The sequence below is a fragment of the Enoplosus armatus genome, chromosome 2 (genome assembly GCF_043641665.1).
Source record: "Enoplosus armatus isolate fEnoArm2 chromosome 2, fEnoArm2.hap1, whole genome shotgun sequence".
NCBI lineage: Eukaryota > Metazoa > Chordata > Actinopteri > Centrarchiformes > Enoplosidae > Enoplosus > Enoplosus armatus.
In genome coordinates, this window is record NC_092181.1 from 2,780,618 (window position 1) to 2,802,290 (window position 21,673).

General features: G+C 43.0%; 3 protein-coding genes across 5 annotated transcripts; 2 read left to right on the top strand and 1 right to left on the bottom strand.

Annotated features, from left to right (window-relative positions):
- The first annotated feature begins 1,387 nt into the window (after positions 1-1,387).
- On the top strand, positions 1,388-7,423 carry afmid (arylformamidase). The gene is made up of 11 exons (XM_070921885.1): positions 1,388-1,414; positions 1,728-1,818; positions 2,735-2,839; positions 2,931-2,979; positions 3,068-3,153; positions 3,269-3,341; positions 3,461-3,558; positions 3,716-3,794; positions 5,009-5,144; positions 5,670-5,774; positions 6,091-7,423. Exons 1-11 carry the CDS (start codon positions 1,388-1,390, stop codon positions 6,118-6,120), a joined length of 879 nt encoding a protein of 292 aa, XP_070777986.1. The 3' UTR covers positions 6,121-7,423.
- Positions 7,424-7,857: 434 nt separating this feature from the next.
- Positions 7,858-14,388, top strand: cant1b (calcium activated nucleotidase 1b). 3 transcript variants are annotated; one of them, XM_070913869.1, is made up of 6 exons: positions 7,858-7,958; positions 8,475-8,544; positions 11,520-12,116; positions 12,218-12,358; positions 12,505-12,708; positions 13,117-14,388. In XM_070913869.1, the coding sequence occupies exons 3-6, from the start codon at positions 11,579-11,581 to the stop codon at positions 13,485-13,487; spliced, it is 1,254 nt and encodes a 417-aa protein (XP_070769970.1). In that variant the 5' UTR covers positions 7,858-7,958; positions 8,475-8,544; positions 11,520-11,578; the 3' UTR covers positions 13,488-14,388. The 3 variants fall into 3 exon arrangements, with proteins under 3 accessions (XP_070769970.1, XP_070769978.1, XP_070769962.1); XM_070913877.1 differs by lacking the exon at positions 8,475-8,544 and having other exon boundaries at positions 7,886-7,958; XM_070913861.1 differs by lacking the exons at positions 7,858-7,958; positions 8,475-8,544 and adding an exon at positions 9,259-9,322.
- A 65-nt stretch (positions 14,389-14,453) lies between these two features.
- ogal (O-GlcNAcase like) lies at positions 14,454-21,027 on the bottom strand. The gene is made up of 17 exons (XM_070913851.1): positions 20,955-21,027; positions 20,687-20,738; positions 20,202-20,299; positions 18,860-18,990; positions 18,421-18,592; positions 18,132-18,230; positions 17,874-18,013; positions 17,618-17,765; positions 16,978-17,076; positions 16,647-16,891; positions 16,388-16,562; positions 16,074-16,159; positions 15,803-15,895; positions 15,629-15,717; positions 15,425-15,545; positions 15,199-15,328; positions 14,454-14,893 (listed from the first exon to the last, which is right to left on the bottom strand). Exons 1-17 carry the CDS (start codon positions 21,025-21,027, stop codon positions 14,757-14,759), a joined length of 2,088 nt encoding a protein of 695 aa, XP_070769952.1. The 3' UTR covers positions 14,454-14,756.
- Between the last annotated feature and the right edge of the window lie 646 nt (positions 21,028-21,673).

Here is a 21,673-nt window from a genome sequence, read left to right on the forward strand (position 1 = left end):
GTCCATAACACTTTTTTCCAATCTTCCTCTGTCCAATGTCTGTGTTCTTTTGCCCATATTAATCTTTTTCTTTTATTGGCCAGTCTCAGATATGGCTTTTTCTTTGCCACTCTGCCCTGAAGGCCAGCATCCCGGAGTCGCCTCTTCACTGTAGATGTTGACACTGGCGTTTTGCGGGTACTATTTAATGAAGCTACCAGTTGAGGACCTGTGAGGCGTCTATTTCTCAAACTAGAGACTCTAATGTACTTATCTTCTTGCTCAGTTGTGCAGCGAGGCCTCCCACTTCTCTTTCTACTCTGGTTAGAGCCTGTTTGTGCTGTTCTCTGAAGGGAGTAGTACACACCGTTGTAGGAAATCTTCAGTTTCTTGGCAATTTCTCGCATGGAATAGCCTTCATTTCTAAGAACAAGAATAGGCTGTCGAGTTTCACATGAAAGTTCTCTTTTTCTGGCCATTTTGAGCGTTTAATCGACCCCACAAATGTGATGCTCCAGATACTCAACCTGCTCAAAGGAAGGTCAGTTTTATAGCTTCTCTAACCAGCTAAACTGTTTTCAGCTGTGCTAACATGATTGCACAAGGGTTTTCTAATCATCCATTAGCCTTCTGACGCAATGAGTAAACACATTGTACCATTAGAACACTGGAGTGATAGTTGCTGGAAATGGGCCTCTATACACCTATGTAGATATTACACCAAAAACCAGACATTTGCAGCTAGAATAGTCATTTACCACATTAGCAATGTATAGAGTGTATTTCTGATTAGTTTAAAGTTATCTTCATTGAAAAAAACAGTGCTTTTCTTTCAAAAATAAGGAAATTTCTAAGTGACCCCAAACTTTTGAACGGTAGTGTATATTCTGGATGAGCTGGCCAGGTGCACCCAGCTGCACTAACACTGCCTCCCAGGACCTGAAGGGACACACAAAACACAAGCAGCAGCTCAGGGCAAGACCCAAACCCACAGGCAGTGGCAGAGCCAGAGGGCACCAATATACATGTTCCAGTGCACAGCACAGCACAGAAGGTAAAGTAATTGCCTTCAGCACTACACTGCAAACATGTGCAATTTCATATCACGACACATTGACTTTCACTTCCTGTAAGCAGCTGAACTGCGTCACATGTCAGTCAGTCAGTCAGAGAATCAGACGGTCGTGTAGAAAACAGCTGCAGTATCTTTCTCTTCCTTCTCTTAACTCAGCTGCATGACACGTTTTCAGGTTCCCGCCGCCTGTTGGAAAGTTGGAGAAACTCAGTGGGTTTACTTTACAAATTGTGCAAGTTAAATGTGGGTCACGGGTCTAAAGTTCAGTCCCTCAGTGCCACAGCTGCGCACGTGCTGCTCCGGACTTAATGAAGTCACTAAAGTGATTCAGTGATGCACTGGACCGAAATGAAGAAAGATGTAAGTTTAACTTTTAGTGCTATTTTCCATTTTTCTCTCTGCTGGCATTATCAGACCGTAGCAGGTTTATATTTATAGCCGCACCTGGCTTTAACCGTGAGCTAATAGTTTTGGCGTTTTAAGCTAACAGTCTGTCATTGTTCCCATTTTAAAAACGAAGACAGGACTTCACAGTAAAAGAGAGAAGCAGGGGGTTACTACGAGCAGGGGATGGCGCTGTTTACCGTGTTCACAGTGTTTGTCACCGGCTCGTGGTGGTTGGTGAGTCGGCGTTCATGGCCGCCCGGTTGACAGCAGTCTCTCCGTGTGACAGGAGCTAGAGAGGCAGTATTCACCCAGCCGGTGGTCGCACAGGATGTCGGCAGACGACGTGATCAAGGCTCACGTGAAGGCTCTGAAGGAAGGTTGGTCTGTTTTTGAAGCTTTGGATGCTAATTCGCAGCAATACACAGAAATCCGGTTGAGGCGAACAGGCAGGTCAGCAGCGTTTACAGGAACACTGGTGTCTTGACAAATGTTGTATCCCCGTGAAAATCTGTTTCCCCGTCGAGGATTTGTAGCTCGAGAGAAGGTACAGGATTGACTGAGAAAACACAAAAACCACATCACTCCTGTGTGTGTTTCTGAGGTAAAACCCTGTGCAAGTTACACATTAGTAACTATTCTTGTAACAGTAACTGAAGATTTCCTACAACACCTTTTAGGAGAGTGTGAATGTTATTGTTAGAAAGGGGGGAAAAAAAAAGACATCTAAATACATGCTCCTTCTCCTGTACATATTCCACACAAAACTGCATAGCTGAGCTCATGTGGGACATGCATTGAGCTATAAAGGGGGAATTGGAAATGAGGGCCTCTAAAATATAATGCCCCTCTCTGTTCTACAGAATTTTGACTATAATTAGATACGTTTCTGCACAAGGGGAAGCTATATTATGAATGGTATATAACATTTTCATCTGATGCCTTTTGTTGGATCAAGAGAGAGAGACGGGGTGGGGTGGGGGGGCTGTCATGCAACAAAGGTCCCCAGCCGGACTTGCTGTTCATGGTCAGCGCCTCAACCCTGGGCTCCCATGCCGCCCCATGAGAAACTGTTTATGGATAAAACAGCTATACGGGAATGTCTACTTATATCTAAAACAGTGAATTGGAAAATAACAAATCAAGAAATGTCATCAGATTGATTTGCAGCATTGTCCACAATGACCTAACACACCCAGAAATATAAAAAGCGGTATAAACGGTATGGCAAAGTTGTATTGTCTCACTGTATATATCGTCACATTGTTACCCTGTGTGGTTACCGTGTGTGTCCAGGTACGGAGCGTGCCCGTGGTCTGGCTCAAACTTTGCTCAACGTGCCATATGGGGAGGGAGATGGAGAGAAACTTGATGTCTACATACCCAGCACCAACTCTTTGGGTATGGGCTAACATGACACCCAAACCCCACCCCATTGTCATGCTTCAAATATGCAGTGTGAGGATTAACAGGCCTGATTCCTCTGTTTCAGATGTTCCCCTTGTTATTTACCTACATGGAGGCTACTGGCAGTTCCTCAGGTACAGAGTTACGCTTCCTTCTGCTTTGCAATGCAGATTTAGATTTCTCGGACAGGCTTTTTCATGTTGATGCTTTGTGCTCGTGCAGCAAGGAGGAGTCGGGATTCATGGCTGTTCCCCTCGTTGATAAAGGTGTAGTGGTGGTTGCCGTCGGCTATGACATTGCCCCCAAAGGTAGGAGTCTTTCCATTTCTAATGAAGTTGTTTTTTTTTGTTGGGGGAAAAATAGATTGTTTTATAAAGATGATCTGGGAATGTCAGCCCTGTGCCCCTTTCACTTCCTTTTCAGGTAACATGGACCTGATGGTGTCTCAAGTACGCCAGAGTGTTGTGTCTATTGTTCAGCAGTATTCTCACATCAGGTACCCATGCTTGTTGCTTAAAGTTGGTTCATCTTGATGCAGTACATCAAAATGCAATTTTTAAAACCCACCGCGTCTCTGTTTGCTTTTCTGTGAACTCCTTCTGCTCTCTCCCTCAGTGGTCTGTACCTGTGTGGCCACTCTGCTGGAGCTCACCTGGCTGCAATGGTCCTTTCCACTGACTGGTCGCAGTACAGCATCACTCCTCAGATCAAAGGTAAGGTCCATCGGGTGAAACGGAACAAGTGGTGGACACATTATACTGAAGAAGAAGCAAAGATGCTCAGAAATACAAGGTTGGGACACAAATGCTGCATAGCTGATATATACTGTATATACTTTTTTTTTTAACAATTTCTCTAATTGTCTTTTAGGTGCTTTCCTTGTCAGTGGCATATATGACCTCCTGCCCATCCTGTCCACCTACGTCAACGAGCCTTTGAAGATGACAGAGTACGTTCCTTACTACAGAGCATGTAATTGCATCTTTAGTGCAATTAATAGCGTAATAATGTTAATAGAATTCTGCTGAAATAGACTGATTACTCAAGCAGGTGTATGCTAGATGAGTACAGTGACATCAGAGGAATGTAGTAGTATATGTTCTCCCTTTTGATAATAACCAGTTAAAATATATTGACATTTGCAAGTCAAATAATGCAGAACAAAACTCCCCTGATTTTACACATCAAAGTCTGTTTGCAGGTACTGAAATGGGATTTTTTCCCTTTTTTTTGTGCGAAATCTGATGTTAGTTGGGACTGAAGACTACAAGTTTAAAAATGAAAAAAGAGTTAGAAAGAAGTGAGCTCAGCAGACCTCTGTAGCCCGCTCCTCATCCCTGCTTGAGGCTTGCAGCCCAAGGCTACTCTGGCCGCCACTAGCACAACACACACACACATTTCTGACCAAACTGTTGACGGTTCAGTTGCGTTGTGGGTAATGTAGGAGTCAGGTTTTAACAAGGAAGAAGAATGTGTGGAATAAAAAGACGATCTCTCTGGTTCTACTGCATTAACTTTGATACTTCTAAACAGTCCACTCAGAGTCTGACAATGTTACAGGAGTGCAAAGCTAAATCGGTGGACTACTGTTGGAAGTGTAGGGGTATAATCTGATTACTGACCAGATAAACAGGGTTTTACAGTAATCAGACTTTCACAGCATGCAGAAGAGATAATTCAATTTCCTTCCTTAACCTGATTACTCTCGGTAATCCAGAGTTCCTCTACCTTGGGTGCAGGAGTTACTTGATGTACAAACATGGCGCTACTTGATGTATTACTAGTTTTTGACATTTGGTATTTTGTACAAAGACAGCTATTACCATGTATAATCTTTTCGGGATACTACGTTTAGAGCTCCTTTAATTCACATGGCAATTTGAGAAATCTTAACTGCTCAGGTTACGGAAATTTTCAGATCTAAGAATGAGATCATGTTTGAGATAAGGTTGAGAAACCCTGCAGTCATCCATTTTTATGTGCGTGCATGTAAATGAACTGTGATGTGGAGAGCATTGTGTGTAAGAGAGTGTTGTGATTGTCTTTGTGGAGGAGAAACTGTGCATGTAAAGCTCCTTGTGTGTGTGTGTAATTGTCCTCTGCTGGTCTGTCGTGCCAGTCAGTATTTGACTCCTCTGTCCCCCGGTTGTCTCCTGTTGCCAGGGAGGTGGCGGTGAGGAACAGCCCCAGCAAGCTGGTCCCTCAGCTCAAACTCTCCTCCTCCGGCTGCCACATCATTGTGGCCGTTGCTGAGAACGACTCGCCGGAGTTTCGCAAGCAGTCGGAAGAATACTACAAAGTCAGTGCTGCTGATAGAGCATGAACACTATTTTGGTTTGAAGAGAATTATTTATTAAAGGTGCCCTGTGGAGTTCTCTTGTAAACAGCCTGCGTTCTTCTTCTTCACTACCTTTTGTTGGCGCATTGCTATGTTTCTTTGGGTGTTACTGCCAACAATCGACCAGCGCAATAGCTAAACCGGTACAATACAAACAAAATGGGAACCCACTCCTAAAAACATTGCGCTGTAGCACATGCTAGTGGTCAAAAACTCCTTGGGGTACCTTTTTTAAGTTTGAAGATAATTATTACTTTCATCATCAATTAATTAGACAATTATTTTCTACGATTCATAGTTTATTCTCCAAAAACATAATTCTGCTGTTCAATGATCAAACTGAAAAGTTGATTTATTGCTAATTTCTTAAACATTTCTGTGTGTAAATGATTTGTAATCCAGTTTTATTAAGATGCGTCAAGTTGGCGTTTTTGAAATGGTTGTGTATATGTACTATTTCCTTACCTCTTTCTTCTGGCTTTAAAGACCTTGGAGGCATCAGGACTTGATGTGACCATGGAGGATGTGGCGAACACAGACCACTTCAGTATCATTGAGCAACTGGTAGATGGAGAGTACCACCTCACAAAGGTACGCGCGTGCACAAAACGTAATGTTGATGCTCTTTTCAAGAATGTCCTCTTTCTTTCTCTGACCAATAGTTTTACAATATTAATATACTATACTATAATATGAATGTACAACCTGGAGCTGTGCTGATAACAAACAACTTGAAGTTATGAGAATGAGCTTTACTTAATGGTAGCAACAGTAGTGTTACACATCAAATATCCAACCCAGTTTTAGTAGTTTTTCAAAACATTCAGCATACTTTTATGGACTCTAGTATGATTGTTGATGTATTGTTAAGCCAGTGGTGTTTTATTTCATTCTTTTTTTTCTGTAGCTTCTCTTGAAGATGATGGGGAAGAGCTGAGGCAGATCCTTCATCTAACCTCAACATACCTCTATCAACGTACACCTCTGAACAGAGTCATCATGCACCGATACTGATAAGATATGCATTATTTCAGGTTTGTACAGTGTTAAATGTACAATTCCCTGGTGGCAAGGATTGTTTTTGGCCGTCTAGTTTACTGTTTCATCAGTTTAATCTCTTTGTTCACTGTTGATACTGCTGTCAGAAAATGTCCTAAATAAGCTTTGTATGTTCCAACCACATTAACATGTTATGAAAACATTGTGTGCCTAAAAACTGAGTCACTTCAAGGATGGTGATTGCTGCAAATTATACTACAGTGTAACCTTCTTATATTCAGTCGTAAATAGATTGTTTAACGACCATAGTGCAAAGTGTTATTGTCAGGAAATACTGTTCCACCGGCATACTAAAAGTTGTAGCGCTGATGGTTAGTTTTGGCACATTTCCAGTGTTTTGTGAAAGGGTGGGTCTGTCTGTTTCTGTGTGTTTTTCTTTCCTGTGACAATCTGCACCACAACATTAAAGTCCATGGGTAGGACAAGAAATCAAGGTACTGACATATCATACAAAGTGAATGTAGCTTTTTATTGTAACCTCCACAATGCTGATATCTCACCCAGGGAACTTTTAATGAAAACTATATATTTGCACTTTTCATTTTATCCTAATACAGTAGAAGAATACTGATATTGACATACACAAAGAACAAATTGGACTAAATTTAACTGATGCACATTGTTACTTACTGCCCTCATTCTAGCATCTTAAATAATTGTTTACATTATTGTATACACAATATGTTCTATTAATCATGACTGTAGATTATAAAGCGAATCATCACAATAAATATTTATATTTGAGAATTTCTGTGACGACGGTTGTTAAAGTGTGTGTGTGAGGATGAGATTTGCACCCAAATATGATGCAGGACTGTATGTCTCCCTTGTTGTAGCATCAGTTCCACACCTGGCATAGTTGTGTCCCCAAAATCCTCAGGGTCACTGTGTTTTGTGGTCATTTGAATCTAAATTTACCAGAGAATTTGTACCAATAAAGTACACTATTAAGTCAAGGCAGGTCCTGCATTATTTATCTTGTGACCCTGTCTCCAAGTCTAGTTTTAAGACCTTATTTTAGTATATACTGGGCTAACATGGTGCTTATCAAACCAAATAACGTTTTAATGAAATCACCACAATGTCACACAGGAAACCAAGGCCAGCAGATTGTTTTGTCAGAGGTTGGTTTCTGGGAAAACAATGAAGTCCCCATTTACAGTCAGTTGCCAGTTGATTATGTAGGCCATCAACATGTAGCTAAAACTAATGCAGCCCTGCAATAAACTCTACCTTCATGAAGATTATGGTGTTCAGTTTTAGTTGAAACTAATGTGTTGATTCAGTTTTATGGTAATTTTGGTGGCTGCAGTTTATGGTGTGGTGAGGGGTGTTTGTGGTACTAATATTTTGCCCACCCCATTTATATCAGTGAGGCTATACTAAGTAAATATAGACCAGATCATTCATGGGGGTAAAAAAGCAATTTCTACCCCAGAAAATTACATATCCCATTTGTTTCTTTCTCTCATTTTGTGACCTTGTAATCAATAATAAATCAGTGGTAAATACCGGTTTTTACCACTGTTACAGCATCGTGTGGATATCATTAGTTGTGTTTTTGACAGACAGAGGTCAGTGTGTGCGTTGAACGTTTACGACAGCAGTTCAGATGGTTTAGTCTCCAGGCAGGAGGAGCTAATCGCCGGGAAACTGCTAACCAAACAAGCCGTCAAAGATGGCCAACCGAGCGGACTTGAAGAACCTCTGCACCAGGTAAGCCCTAAGGTTTCAAAAGTCACATGACGAACACTTCACTCAGTTCAGCGTCAAGTCCGGCGTTGTTCATAATACAAACGTTATCCTGACAAAGGTTAATGCTAACGAGCCCAAGTTGCTAGCTGACGTTAGCTTCGTGGCTAACGGTTTTAAATGGAACCGGTGCGTTTCCAAGTCTTGTACACCGTTAAGCCTGTGTTTAGCTAACTGACAACTCTCTTATGCTCAAGTACGTCAACGTTAAATATTTAAACTTTCGTGTGATAAAAATTGGTCAAAGTTTTGTTCACTTTGGTGGCAGCTCGTCAAAGTTTAGAAGTGTTGCGCTTTAACGTTGCTGACTCGCAATGTCTCTGTGCCGTCGTGGCTGTCTGTGAAGGCAGGCAGGGAGGCAGGGAGGGTGTATGAGATGTAGCGCGTACTTATACCCGTTATCTAAGCAGCAATGTGTGTGTAAACATGTCCAGTTGGCACCGAAGGAGGACAAGAACTACAGCTTGTTTTCTTTTTCAGTCATCTCACCGCACAGCAGCGTTAATGACACGTTTCTCAAGCCGTTGTAACGTTATTGGTCAATCCTGAGGTAAGATATTACCCAACTACCTGTTTGTCTGCATCTGTTGCACCTTTTACTGTCAAATATGTTGGTGGTAAAACCAGGTGTTTTTGTTGTCTTTGATGGGTTTTGTTATGATTTTCAGTGTTTTCATACTTCATACTTACGTTTCATACATACAAACGCCATGCAAGATACTTGAGACATCTCTGTGAAAGCTATATGCATCTGGTAAATAAGATAGATGGACTTAAAGTGAAAGAATTGAGATTGAAAATTAATTCTTGACCTTGGAAACAGTAGTTTGACTGGTAGACTGCCCCTGTTGTGACCTTAAATGACACAGTGAGCATGAGACTTAAAGGTATTATAGCCACCCAGGGATTGTGTATTAACATTCAGCCACACTCATCATAAAACACTTAGCCCTCTTTGAAAGTGCAACCTTGACAATTATACATGGTTTCAGAAGTCTTTGTTCAAGATTCAATGTGCTAATGCCACCACTAATCAGTAATTGCCGACTGGGCCACGTTCTTTCTTCATCCCAATTACATTAAAACTTACACAGGTTTGGTTTCCATGCCCAACCTGTTCTTCCTGATTGACCTAAATTCTAAAGTCTGGCTTTCTTTTTTACAAGAAGGGGTAGACACTTGAGAAAAGGAGGAGACTTGTTGAGATAGAGATCAGTTATTCATGTGGGACAGAGGGCTGTAGGGACGTGGAGTTTATTATGGGATGCGTGCGAAGGAGAACAACATGATGGTTACAGCGTGTTCTGGGGAGAAGAGGCGAAAGAAGGGTGAATAATTAAATTCTTCATACAGCGTGTAGCGAGGCTGTGTTCGGCTCTATGCTGTAGAGGGAAATAGGAGCCATGCATTCAATAGTGACAATAAGGGCATTATTTGTTGGCCAAGAGTGTGCCAGTTTGACCTGTGTGTGTGTGTGTGTGTGTGTGTGTTAAATAGCATGTTAGTTGAGTGTGAACTTGTTAAGAATGCGGCTGAAGATGCAGAGGGGAGAAGTAATGGTTACCAGCTGTATGTGATAGAAGATTATGTGGTCCACTTAAGTAACACCAAATATTTCTATGTTTGTGTTTACACCCATATCTTTGAGAACATAGTCATTAGTGCTGATATTGCTCACAGAGACAAACATTTTGTTGACGCTGGTGTGTCATGTATTTTGGGTTGATAAATGGTGATGATTTATCTGTGTAATTACATAAGTGCTCTGCTAGACAAAGACCTAGATATTGTTTAAACTCTACCATAAATGTGCAAGATCCCATTCATTTTGAAGCTGGATTTGTGATCGTGCCAACTTCTTGAAACAATGTGCTACAATCATACGTTTCAATCTCAAGCAGTCAGTCGTAATGGCTAGGAAAGTGCATCAGTGTTTCAGGAAACTGCTTTCTAAACTGCATGAGTAAAGGCCTGTAGCACTGCATGTGCAGGAAAAAGTAAACTAGTAAACATGTGTTTTTGGTTTTTGTTTTACTCAGGAGATAAAGAGTGAGATAAATACAAGAGTGAGAGCGCTGTCAGAAATGTTACTATTGGCCAGTCATACTATACATTGATTTAAACAGGGAGAAACCAGAGGGAATTGTACCTGTGACTGGCTTATTTACTATACCCGTTGGTTGCCCTTGACAACAGAAAGGTCAATGGTCACCTTGGCACGCTTGTTCTCATAACACAAGCATACCTCTCCTGTTTCAGAGGGCAGAGTGGCTGGTGGCCTCTCATACCTGTGTGTGAAACTTAAAATGATCGAAGAGCACAAGTTCATTTATTAGTAGATCCATGTGAGTTCAGTCTGTGAATACCATGGTCTTCTGCACATTGTTGGCACTTTGTTAGATTTGGATGTTTGGTGAAATCCCAGCTTCTAGCTTTAGATGAGTTTCATTACATTTACAATTACATTCACTGAGTGTACCACCAACAGAAGACTACACTACTACACGGCAGAATTATAGGAATAGATGAGATGTTCGTCAGGCATATCTGGTATCTGCACATTATTTCCAAATAATTCTCCCAGGAACTGACTTGGTAACTTTTTCACTTTACCCAATGAGCTTTAATCATTTCACTGAATCCACAGAGGAACAGGGTTTCCCATAGGATCAGATCCTGATGCATTTCGTCATATGATCAATGTCGTTAGTTTGTATAATTCCCCCCTGGGGATCAATAAAGTATTTCTGATTCTGATTCTGAGTAGATGACGGCCTAAATAACAGTCATTAAACATGTGGCATTTTCTGTGTGAAATTGTGCCGATGCACTTTCCCCCTGAAGGTTAGTGTTTTATTGAAGTTATGCATAAGTGTATTCATTTTAATGACGTTAGTGGCGGCCCGCCTCTGCTGTAAAACACTGCTGCAAGCATTCTGTTCAAGTGAAAATCACTAAAAGAAACCAGAGTTTGCTGTTTGTCCCACACGGCGCTAGTGATATGCCGTTTCAGTTGTACAAACAAATATCTTTTGGGCCTCAGGAGGACAGAATCATTTGACATTAACATCAAAACAGAGCGAGGTTAATTATAGGCTTGTCGTCCTGAGGAAGTAGGACGTGCCCGCTACCTACTCAGTATGCATATTGGAGGTTTTGCCTGAACAGCACAACAAAGCTCTGTTGTGAACAAAGAACAAGAGGAACAACAGCCTATTTTTCCAACATGTTGCTCTCCTCCCCCGTGTTCATTCTTTCATCCTCCCCAGCTATTGTTTTCAGTGTTTTTTATGTAAACTTTATTCAGATCTTTTATGAAATTAACAATACAAAGCAGTTACAAACAGTGATGCCTAAAGAAATGCTGTAATGATAATTGATATTTTAAGAAGGTCTTCTTTTCTTACAGTTTTTGCAATTGCTCTTTCCTCTTTTTGTCAGTGTTCATTACCTTTTACATTTTGTGTTATACCACATCCTCCATCATGCCTCTTTGCTGATGTGCCTCTCTGTGCTCAATCCCAGGCTACAGTGGTGATCACCCCCAGTCCAAGCCTGACAGTGAGAATGAAGACAATACTTCCATGACCTCCTTTGGTGTTGCCGTGCGAGGCCTCCCCCTGGCCTTGGCGTCCATGACACAAGCTACCACCTCAGACTCGCGCTTCCACCCTAAATGGCGGGCGATCACTGTGGCGACCCTGCTGGCTTTAGTGCTCATGTTATACCTGCACCGGACTGTAGGGGACAGAGACACTCCTACCAAAGGTTACTACCGCAACAGGGTTCACAGTCTGCAAATGCACAGTGAGGGTGAGGATGACATCTTCAGGGACACTAACAGACAAACCGCAGAAAGCCTCTCCCGCCACCAGAAAAGGGAAAAAGCTTACAATGACACATACCCGCTAAGTCCGCCGGAGAAGACAAAGCACGGCATCCGCTACCGTATCGGTGTGATCGCAGACCTGGACACAGCGTCGCGTAGCACTAAGGATCAGACGTGGTTCAGCTACATGAAAAGAGGTTACTTGACTGTTTCAGATAGCGCTGACACACTGGAGGTGGAGTGGGATGCTGACGCGGTCACTCTGGAGAGTCATCTGGCTGAGAAAGGACGAGGTAGGGGGATATGGACACACACACTCACTGATCCACTATGTTTGTGTTCTCAAATCAGCATGTGGGTTACCTCTATGTTTGATTGACTAACTGTGCTGCAGGTATGGAGCTGTCTGAGCTGGTGGCGTTCAATGGTCACCTGTACAGTGTGGACGACCGTACAGGTGTGGTGTACAGGATTGAAGGCAACCAGGCTGTCCCCTGGGTTATATTACCTGACGGTGACGGCTCAGTCTCCAAAGGTCAGTCTCCAATACACTCATTTTTACACTCAAAAAAACTATAACTACAAAACAATACCTAACTCCGTAACTTTGGAAAGGTTGGCAGCGATTTTAAGAGATTCACATGCCTTCTCAAAAGTCAGTCTTTGTTTTTTTGTACGAAGGATTCAAGGCTGAGTGGCTGGCGGTGAAGGATGAGCACCTGTATGTAGGTGGCCTGGGGAAGGAGTGGACCACGACCTCTGGGGTAGTCGTCAACAACAACCCAGAATGGGTGAAAGTTGTTGGCTACCATGGTGACGTGGAGCATGAGAACTGGGTGCCGTACTACAACGCCCTGCGGAGCGCAACAGGGATCCAACCACCAGGTTCTGACAGATTGTTTTGGTTTCTTCTTTATAGTCCTGTCCACATACAACAATGTCTGAATTGGCACCATGGGTTTAGTTTTGGTTTCAGATGTCAGGAGTTCTGTTATCCAAAAATAAAACCTTGAAGAGCTGTGTAACAATTACACTAACCGTATTTAAAATTACATTTAGTTTCATTTGAAGATTGTATTGTATTTGCGCCTTTGCTAAAAAAAAAGAAAAAGGAAGCACTCTGTAGTGCTTTATTGTGTCTTTTCAGTTCTTGCGTCTGCTTGTTCTTTATGAACTGAGCTTCTCTCATTTGGATTTGACCGCTGGACAGAGTCACTAAACTAATGACTTTGAAAAGTGGAAATTACACCCAAGTTCATGCCTCTCCCTTCTACAACTCTCCTTGTTCTGTAGGCTACCTTATCCATGAGTCAGCAGCTTGGAGTGAGCGTCTCCAGCGCTGGTTCTTCCTCCCTCGCCGTGCCAGTCACGAGCGCTACGAAGAGACTGCAGACGAGCGGCGTGCCACCAACCTCCTCCTGTCCTGCCCCGCAGATTTCAGCTACATAAGAGTGCGACATGTCGGGCCGCTCCACCCAACACACGGCTTTTCCTCGTTTAAATTTGTTCCAGACACAGACGATCAGATAATTCTGGCCCTGAAATCCGAGGAGGATGCAGGAAGGATTGCCACTTACATCATTGCATTTACGTTAGACGGTCGGGTGCTGATGCCCGAGACAAAGATAGGGGATGTGAAGTACGAAGGGCTAGAGTTTATTTGACCAGGACATGTTCCTGAAGGCAAAATATGCAGGGGTCCTCCATGATTTGGAAGACTAACAAGTGAACTGTACACATGCAACACTTTTGTTTCGAGTCCTAAATATTACATTTCCCTCTCAGTTCTACTGTGCAATAATGTCGTATGACCCAAATGATATATTTCATAATTATATTGTATGATAATTGACAGGAGAGAAGGTAAAAGGGTAGGAGAATGCCACATTACCACCAGGGGAGGACAGTTAAGTGTCACCCACGACTGACCACTTCAGTTTGTGTGCGACTGGTTTGGGCAGCCAGTCTCTGACTAGCTACACACACACACCCCAGTCACACAGAAACTGTCCGTAGTCAGTCACCCTCCGCCCCCCCGGATAAGATTTTTAATGTTTTAAAGTCGTAGCTACTTCATATCAGTGCTGGTAGATTGATACTTTTATCTCAACGTCATGGTTTGCTGAGACACTACTGATATTACAGAGAAAAAAAACATGTAAATTTGTATCCGCCAGTCTGTCAAACACCAGGCAATGTGGACCTCCTCTCCTGCAGCCAAACTCTGCTGGTCAGACACTCAGGGGAACAAGGTGAAACAGGATAAAACATTTAAAATAGAAATGAATGTCCTTAAATTACTTGAAATATTAAACTTGCTCACTGCTTTGTGTTTTATCTCACCTGTTTAGACACACTGAAGTCTCTTGATGCGTATCAACTTCTGCTTCATAAACGACATAAGCTTTTCTGAGCAGGTCCACCTCCACTGTTCTCATATGTTAATGAACTGAGTATCAGTGAATAAGTGAAACACCAGCTATTTTATTTAAAGATTAACCATTCATATATTCCTTTTGTATCCTCTCAAAACACAAATAATTAAAATATCTACTCTTGTTTCAATGTTTTCTTATGTCTTATTTTTAATGCAACAAATCAGAAACTTAAGGTTGTATACATGTCAACATTTTTATTGTGTCAGGTCAAAACAACAATTTTATCCAAAAAATAAAAACACTATATTTTACAACTTTTCTGTCTACAAAATCAGTAGTGTTACATTACACTTTTCATCATTATACTTTGTTACATTTCATGAAGCATTTCTTGACTAATGTCACTTAGGAGGACTCTGACAAATGGTGATGGCTTCTAAATTATACAAATAATGATATTAACTGATTAAAAAAAAGCGACTGATTTCAGTTTGACAAGTTAGCAGTTATTCAAAGCATTTCAAACCTGAGGAAGATCCTTGCGATTGATCTTGTTCACAGGCTTGTTCCCATGGCAATGACGTCTTTAGGTAGACCGGCCATGTTTATGGGTTTGAAGGAGCCCAGTTCAGTGTAAAAACTGAGCATCCTCCGATCGCTCTGCCTCAGTTCACAGAACACTCCTCTGGACCCTTAAAAGTTAGGGAAAAGGAAACAAAGATGGTGCTTGAGATTTTATCTTTATTCTCCAAAGTCCTAGAAAAGGATGAGGAGTATGTTTTAAAAAGGAATGCTGAAAAACTGATTGCTGTGAACGGTTGCTGTGAATGACCCCCTTACAATCGGCAGGGGGGCTGGCAGGTGTTGAGCTGTTGTGACAATGCCTGAAAGGCTCTTGTGGAAAACACGCAGCCTGTTAAACCTCAGTTTGTGAATTAGTTGCAGGCCTGTTCCGTGAGACGCATCAAGAATTATCTAAAGGCATTGTGCGACCTACCACTGCTCCTGATGGAGGACAACAGTCGACCAATCATACGCTTTGCCGGAGAGGGGTCAGTGACCCGGGGCAGCACTTGAATGGTAACCAAGGAGGGGAAGTCCTGGAACACTGAATCACTTACTGCCCTCTAGAGGTACAAGACAAAATAAAAGACAGACTAATAGCAATATAGACCCATACAAATTGGTATTCTGGAGAACGATTAGATGTTGCATTTGATCACCTGAGTCTTGGCTGCGGCTGGTTTGGTGTCGGTGAGCGCCAGGGCGTAACCACACATCCCAATCTCATCCTCCAGGACGAGGGCACACTGAGGGGAAGGGGAGACTTCACCTGTGGACAGGCTGCAGCGGGGCAGAGACAACCTTGAAGAAGATTGAGGTATAAAAGCATAAATACTCTAGAGAGAAATTAGACTCTTTCTTACCCGTCGCAGATAAGTGGAGGCTGCGTCATCCCGGGGACTTCGCCCTCTCCCGCTCTCTGCATCTCCTGGGAAATCCTTTGCACCTCCATCTGGGACACAAAACAACACTGTGCAACATCACTGCTGAAGTTGAACAAAAATGTATCACAGTGTCTGATGATCTGCCGATCTAACCTTGTCCTCGGGGCAGTACGGCCGTATGCAGTAAACCACCGACATGGGAGGATGTCTGAACAGGTCCCTGTTTCCATGGCAAGGCAGCATTCTCTGCAAGTACACATGTACAGTATATTCATATTCATGTAGACCGACACTGAAAAATAATTGATGAGATAACAACACCATGTCCTATTAATGACAGCTATCACTGTACACTTAGTGGGAAAAATGGTGGATTTTATATGACCTATGAGAAAAGTTTCAAACATTGCACTGAATACGTTACCTGGAACTCTCCAGAGAGGCCTCCTCTGAAGCCCCAGGGTTCAGGATCATCAGTCATTAGCTGGGCTGAGGGCTGACCCTGCCTTCCTATGGAAACCAAACATAACATTTGAAGCCTAAGAAGGTTAATTTATATGGATTTAAACTTGCTATAAATGTTATGATTTTACTTTTCTGTCACGCTGCTCCCCGTTGAAAATGAACAGGACGTCATCGAGCCCTGTGTGTAATTACTCCTTAAAAGTCATCTAAGTAGGTGGGTGTAAGAGAAGTCTGTGTAGTTTGAGCATCACTAGAAGATTCTGATTTTCCCACCTAGCGTTTTCACGTAGGCTCGAGCCAGGCCGACCCCGCTCTTGATGTCGCAGATGTAGTTGTAGAGGTCGTACAGAATGCAGCGGTTTGGGGCATTTGACAGACGATTGAACATCTGCACCACCGCCTCGCACATGTCATCGAACTGCTGTGCTCTCGAGCACCACTCTGCTGTCTGCAGGCATAAATGTTCTGGATCAAGAAACATTACTCACAACACTCTCTGCTTTTGAAAAAGTATAAATACACACAACGCCACCTTGTCTGTCTCCGCGGTGGCAGCCTGATGGTGGTTCTTGAGCCAGTCCAGCTCCTGCAGCATGGTCCTGGCTGTCGGCCCGTGTTCGTACGGCAGGTAGAAGAGTTCGGACAGCAGCTTCAGGTCATCCAGGGTCAGGGGCTCTGCTGTGTACAGCGGGTTCTCCCCAGGTCCAGGGACATAGGAGCTCTCTCCCATGTCTGTCTGCATGGGCTCCTCCTCTGACGACTCTTTCTTGAGACGAGCTGGAAGACGAAGGATGAATAGTGCGATACCCATCCCATGTCTGCCTTTTGATGTCTTTAAAGTGTTTAATTAAAAGTGACTCTACCTGCAGGCTGATCGGTGCTCAGAAACTCCTGCAGCCAGTCAGTGAGGGCCAGGGTCAGGGCTCTCTGGGGGCTGTAGCAGGGGTCCTGCTCCTCATCGCCTGGTGATGGAGGTCACAGACAGTGAGACAATGCAGAGACTCCACAAATCCATGGTGTGCAAATTCACTATTCTTCTGCTTCAATAACTATTATCTTGTTATGTCACTACTCTCAGATTTTCCAGCCTTACCAAGGTCTCAAGGAAAGTCTGAATTTTGAAAGCACTTAGACACTGAGCGTCTAAAGACAAGCTGCGTCAACCATTTAGTAAAAATCCTACATTTCAAGCAGCCACAGGTCTCTGTTCAGGTTAGTCGAATGTAAAAAAAACAAAAATCTGCTTTCAGACTGGAAACTTGCTAGAAACTATAGCTAGATGGTATTTCTTTAAATGTTCAGCTATATAGTCCTGTTGTAGATGCATTAAGTGATTATGGGAAGAGGGAAAAATGTAATCAATCATCAATTTAAGAGCCTATCTTATGCTTTGGAAAAAGTAGGACAGACCCCTGCTCATTCCCCACAGTCATTATAAATACTTCAATTGTCATATTATAAAAGCAAAGTCAAATTGGAGCTGATGGATACAAAAACACTCACCCATTTCCACATCCTTCTGTCCCCCATCTGTCCCGGTTGCTTTGCACCATGTAGCCAAGGTATGGATGGCCACAAAGTTTGGGTAGAACTCACAGTTGGGGTTGGTGAGCACTCCTCTCAGTTTGGGAATCAGCTCAGTGGGACGATCCTAATAGGAAAAGATTATTTCAGGAGACAGATCCCGGGGTCAGACTGGAGCACATACAGATATCTAAAATCATTACAATACAGGTCATTTTTATTCTATTTTATTGACCTTAAAGGGTCCAAGGAAAAGCCTTTGGGGGTCATAGTCGTTTGCGTGGATATTGTCCCAGATGACTGGTGCCCTCTTCAGGACGGAGGACACCTCTTCTATGGACTCAACAGAGATTTTGTGGGATACCACTTTGGGGCCTAAATAACACAAATTGGAGAGAGACAAAGAGAGAAAGAACAAAAACAGTGTTTTAAAACTGAACTCTGTGGAGTTAAAGCACAGGTTCAGTGAGGTTCCGGCTCCGTGCAGCCTTACCAGTCCACAGTATGTCTATCCCCGGCAGCAGCTTTTCTCCCACGGTGTGCAAGTAAGAGGACTGGGACACATTGGGAGTGCAGAATGCAGCACAATAATCTGGAGTTACAGGGACAGAACAAGTATGAACGATGGAAAACATAGATATATCACACAGTGTTTACGTGCGTCAAACTCCCAGGCTGCGTTCAACTGGGACTTAGGGTTGAATTTTAAACATTTTACGGGAACAACTGCAGCAGGCTCGTTCTTTTTTTAGTAGAAGCTTTATGCAACCACGCTGCCTGACCTGTAGGACAGAAGAGGAAGGTCTCGGGCTCTCTCAGGTGCTGGTACACTGCATTAGTGATGGCCACCTGAGCATGGGCGAAGGAGCTGAAGGCCTGCTTATCAGCTGGACACATCTCAGTCTCAATGTCATCAAACAGTAAAGAGAAGGACCTGCAGCCAAACTCCCTCACCTGAGGGAGGAAGAGGACGGACTTGAGCAGCAATGCAACAGGCTTATACCACCAGGAATTGAACCCAGTGCCTGCAGCAGTGTCAGTGCCATCAGCTGCCCGTTGACCTACTTGCAGTGTATCAAGCGCTTCTATTTTACTGCTGCATGTTTCATATAAAGTAATGAGGTGTCCAAAACAAACCGTCAGAGAGCCATAAAGCTACATACAGCCGAGATTAAATGTTCTCTCCTGCTCCACCCGTCATCTCTGCATACAAAGTCCTACCTGATCCAGTTTCCTCTTCAGGGCAGCAACCTCTTTGGGGTTGGAAAAAGTAACGTCCAGGCCTGGAGAGATGGCATAGATGAACTCGACGTCATGCTGTTTAGCTGCTGATATCAGGGCGATGAGTTGTTCTGGGAAAAGGATAAGACATGAGAAAAGAAATGTTATAAAGACATACTGTTCTCCCCTGTACAGAAATATCCTCAATAAACGTTGTTTAAAAGGGAAGTAAATCATGCACAAGCTCCCAGTTTGGATTGATAGGCATGAGCAATGCAACCAATCAACAGCTCTCAACCAACATGGACCCACGTGCTTCTTCATGCCTAGATTCTCAAGTGGTGTCTGTGATAAATGAAAACGCCACGAGAAATTCAAATCAGCCGCTTTGTTCTCACCATGTTCCAACATCATTGGGCCTGTAATTTATGCAGATGTACACATGTAATAATGTCCAATGGCCCAAAGTCCACTGACAGTGTGATAGTTTTAATCAAAGTTCAAATCGTCGCTGCCCCTCAGTATGCAACATTACCGATAAGATGCATCCAACTAACAGGAGAGGGGAGGCTGCAAATTGAGCAACTAAACGCTGATGACTCAGAGTGGGATGTTGGCAAAACAGAAATAACTATGGTTTACAAATGACCACATCCTTTGTGTTTCTAAGTGTTTAATTGGGTCAGTTTGTGAGAGTCATGAATGAGGATCCTGATGCCAACATGTACTCCAACATGATTTGAATACAGGTTCAGTTCAGGACGTTTTTAGTTTCAGACCGTGTTGTAATCTTCCAGAAGATGAGCGACCGCAGCATGTTTTATGTAGTCTCTATGTAGTCCTGCAATAAAGTATGTAAATTTAGGGGTCGGACTGAAAAGTATTAAATAACTGCGACCTTGGCTAAGTAGTTGTTGCACCAAAACACAGCTATTTCATACATTTAGTGGAGGTGTTGACAGTGTGCGGGAGCATTATTGATATTTCCCTCCTATGCACCTGTCTCTATACTGGTGTGCACAGAATACTTTTCATTCAGACCCTCTTAAATTTAAATTTAAAAATATCTTTCATGTGATATGCATGCATGAGGGAGCAGAAATCCATCCCAGATGACATTAAGGCTGAAATATTGATATCCAGGAAGGAAATCAGCTATTTTAGACTCTTTGAACAGTACTAGTCAAAGTAAAGAGACTCATTATCCTGCTCAGATGCTGTTAGACAGTCCTGAGCATTTTTGGTTATTGGCTGGTCTCAGACCACCCTCCTGTTCCAAGAGACAGATGAGATTTGCGATTTGATGATGAGCAAGGAGAACATGTGAAGGGGTGAAACTCACCTGCCTCTGCAGCAGAGTACAGGTCCCTCCAGTACATCCTGTGTTTGTAGTCATCCTTGGGGGCGTACAGGTACGTGTTCAAACCCCACCTCTGTTCTCTGAACAGCAGTGAACAGTCACGTCAAGTAGCTTGTCAGTTGTTGCAAGATGAGAAAAGACAGCGAGTACAGTAGGTTGTTCTGTGTTTTTAAAGTGAAAATAAAACTAGGCACCACTAGACATCTGATCACAGTGAATATCACACAGACAACTAATAAATGCACGATTGTTAAATATTGTTTGTTCAGTGATGTTAACCTCATTCCCTGGACCCAAAGAAAGGTGGAAATATGATAAACCCCAGTATGGGAGAACGCCCAATATAATTTTAGGACAGGCTCCGTTTTCATGTGACTATTTTGAAATATGCATTCAACCTCCATTTTCAGTTATGTTCCTGCATTTCTTCATAGTGGGAGTTGTAAGCTTACTTGCAGGCCACATACCTTTTAAACAGATCTGTTCTTTGCTCCATAGTCCACGGCCGCCCATAAAAACCTGCATCAAGCAAAGGTCAAGTTATACACCTAACCAGAAGTGATCGGGACATGATTCATATCCTGACTGCTTTTCCTCTAAATGTATCTGAAGTTCATTCTGCTAACTTGCAGTCTAATTTGGATGTTTACATCTTGATTGAAGAGCTGTACTCCAACAACATCAACACTGGGATCTGGTCCAGTTTGTTAGGGACCCTGGTCCCAGTCTGCTCACCTTCCACTACACCACTGATGAACCGCCTCGTCCCAGTCTGGGATGGCCCCCTGGCGCTGCCCGGTTTCGACATGGTTCACTGTTGAATGTGGTGTGGAGTTGTCGCGTCTTTGTCAGTCTCTGCTTTAATGCTCAGACAGCAGCTCCAGCACCGACACAGCGCTACTGTCACTCATCACCCTGTGTGCCAGCCTTTCATTTGATTCACTGCTGGTGCTCCGTCCTCTCACGCCTGCGCACAACAGTCGGCTCGGAGGCTAAAGTCTAACGTTGCAGATGCTCTGGGCGAATAGGAAAAGCAGGTCTTGTTTTGTGATGACTGAAGTTCACTTCACACATGCATGATTCAGACGCACGCTGACTACCGGGTGAACGTCTTAAAGGGACAGTGTCCCTGTGGCTTAAAGGGACAGTTCACCTGATAACGCCGAGGGAGTAGTCAAAACAACAGAAACACTTTGGAAGCATTTATGCCTGATGTAAAAGCAGCGATACACATTATTAAGTTGAATAGGCTACTAATTGGGGGTCAGCTTATAGAGGTCTGGCAATCACCATTTTACAAGGGAGGAAGAATGGGTCTGTACCATTGTTAATGTTACAGCTGTGCAATGCAAACATTATCAGTCAAAAGATCCCCTCCAAACATAAGACATATATAAGACATATAAAAATACTCTGCTTGGAATAATGTCTGATGTATTTGTGTAATTTCATCT